At 29.7% G+C, this 1760-nt stretch overlaps 1 protein-coding gene across 1 annotated transcript in view; it reads right to left on the reverse strand.

The window, feature by feature from the left end:
* Positions 1 to 1760, reverse strand: part of LOC106477382 (ubiquitin carboxyl-terminal hydrolase 4-like) — a gene marked incomplete at its 3' end in the record, with an annotated part of 5769 nt that overhangs the window by 1999 nt on the left and 2010 nt on the right. Inside the window, exons 3-4 of the mRNA XM_013937958.2 lie at positions 1460 to 1543; positions 668 to 762 (exon numbers count right to left, since the gene is read on the reverse strand). Coding sequence (XP_013793412.2) covers positions 668 to 762; positions 1460 to 1543 — 179 coding nt within the window. The remainder of the gene's footprint in view (positions 1 to 667; positions 763 to 1459; positions 1544 to 1760) is intronic.

Genomic DNA, 1760 nt, shown 5'->3' on the forward strand with positions numbered 1-1760 from the left:
TAATACTTTCTGATATGGACCTATTAATCCTCACAGATTTTTATGTGTGTAGAATGTAATACTTTCTGATATGGACCTATTAATCCTCACAGATTTTTATGTGTGTAGAATGTAATACTTTCTGATATGGACCTATTAATCCTCACAGATTTTTATGTGTGTAGAATGTAATACTTTCTGATATGGACCTATTAATCCTCACAGATCTTTATTAAATGCAAATTGTATGACTTAAACAGGCTCACTGAAGGACTTCTGGATAAGTCAAACTAAGAACTATCTAAACGTTTTGCTAACTCTACACTAGTTGGTAAATAAAAGAAACTAAGCTAAAAAAAATCATTAATAACAAGAAATTCTAGCTCCTGACAAAATAAAACATAAGAAGTTGAAACATCTACCTGTGAACATCTTTCTGGGAGATGTCAATGCCTTAAACATCAGACAATTTTACAGGAGAGGAATTCTAATGCCATCCTAAGTAGTAAGTTAGAGGTGTAGATATGCAAAAAGACAATATACTGTTCAATGAAGACACATTCTGTTTATAAAAATATATGTAAAACATTACTGATAATGTTTCAAGATTACTAAAGTTATTTTTATTTGCATTACTCTTAATTATTATTTATGTGTTAAATTAATCAGAAAACCACATCCTACTCACACAAAGGTTTCGTCCTTCTCCATTATGCTATTTAGTCCATCATCTCCTTGATACACTTTATAGAATCGATGATTATACACATCTGTCACCACAAGCTTTGAAAATATCAAAATATTAGAAATAGGAACATCCAATATAACCTGATTATTATATTAACTTAAAATCTTTTTCTATACAACATCTAAACTTTTCAAATATTCTGAAATTTATCATTTAAGTTTTATACATGCCCAAATAGATGTTTCTTCGTTTCTTGAATTTTGCATCCAAAATTTTGAAGCCATAGATAAGAGGGAACGTAGATAGTCAACACCATCCACTGCTAACTTGTAGACTGAATGAATAATGAGATTTGACTGGCACTTTTATAATACACCTGTGGCACGATATTGTGATGAGCAATTTTTTTTTGTAATAATGGGGTTTGAGCCATAGAACCTCAGACACACAGTACAGCCAATAAACTCTAAACCATCACTTCTATTATATGTTTAACATGAAACATTAAAGGCAGTAAAATCATAAAACTATTTAACTTCAACTGGTGCTCTATTTTGGATTTAGATATGATAAACCTACATAATAATCACATAAAAATTTATACTTCTAAATTTTCTATGAAATTTTGTTAAAAGCTCACATACTGTAAACTTCCATGGAGCTGAAGACAAAACAACAAAAGAATTTGATGACTATTCAATCTTTTAAAACAAGCCTAATTATAAAAGTTCTTCTTATATAAAAATACCTAAATTATTTGAAATGTTTGCTTCTAAAATTCTGAAAACTTACATTGTCTGCTGAAATTCCTGTCAGTTTTTCTAATACGTTGCATAGGTCTTTTATGCATCCTTCTTTAGGCACTGTTACTTTCATCTGAGAACACGCTACATATATTTAGTTTCAAAGAAAACAACTGTAAATCTAATTTCAGCAAACATATTCTTGACAAACAATAATGAGTGTAATACTAAATTCCAGTTGTCTAATATCAGTGAAACAGTCCAAGTGCTAACTCTTAGATACTACAAAAACTCAAACTTCTAATCAGAACATTAGCAATCGATGTGTTCGAAGGAAAACGAAGTTTGAT

The sequence above is a fragment of the Limulus polyphemus genome, unplaced genomic scaffold, assembly GCF_000517525.1.
Source record: "Limulus polyphemus unplaced genomic scaffold, Limulus_polyphemus-2.1.2 Scaffold14672, whole genome shotgun sequence".
Lineage (NCBI taxonomy): Eukaryota > Metazoa > Arthropoda > Merostomata > Xiphosura > Limulidae > Limulus > Limulus polyphemus.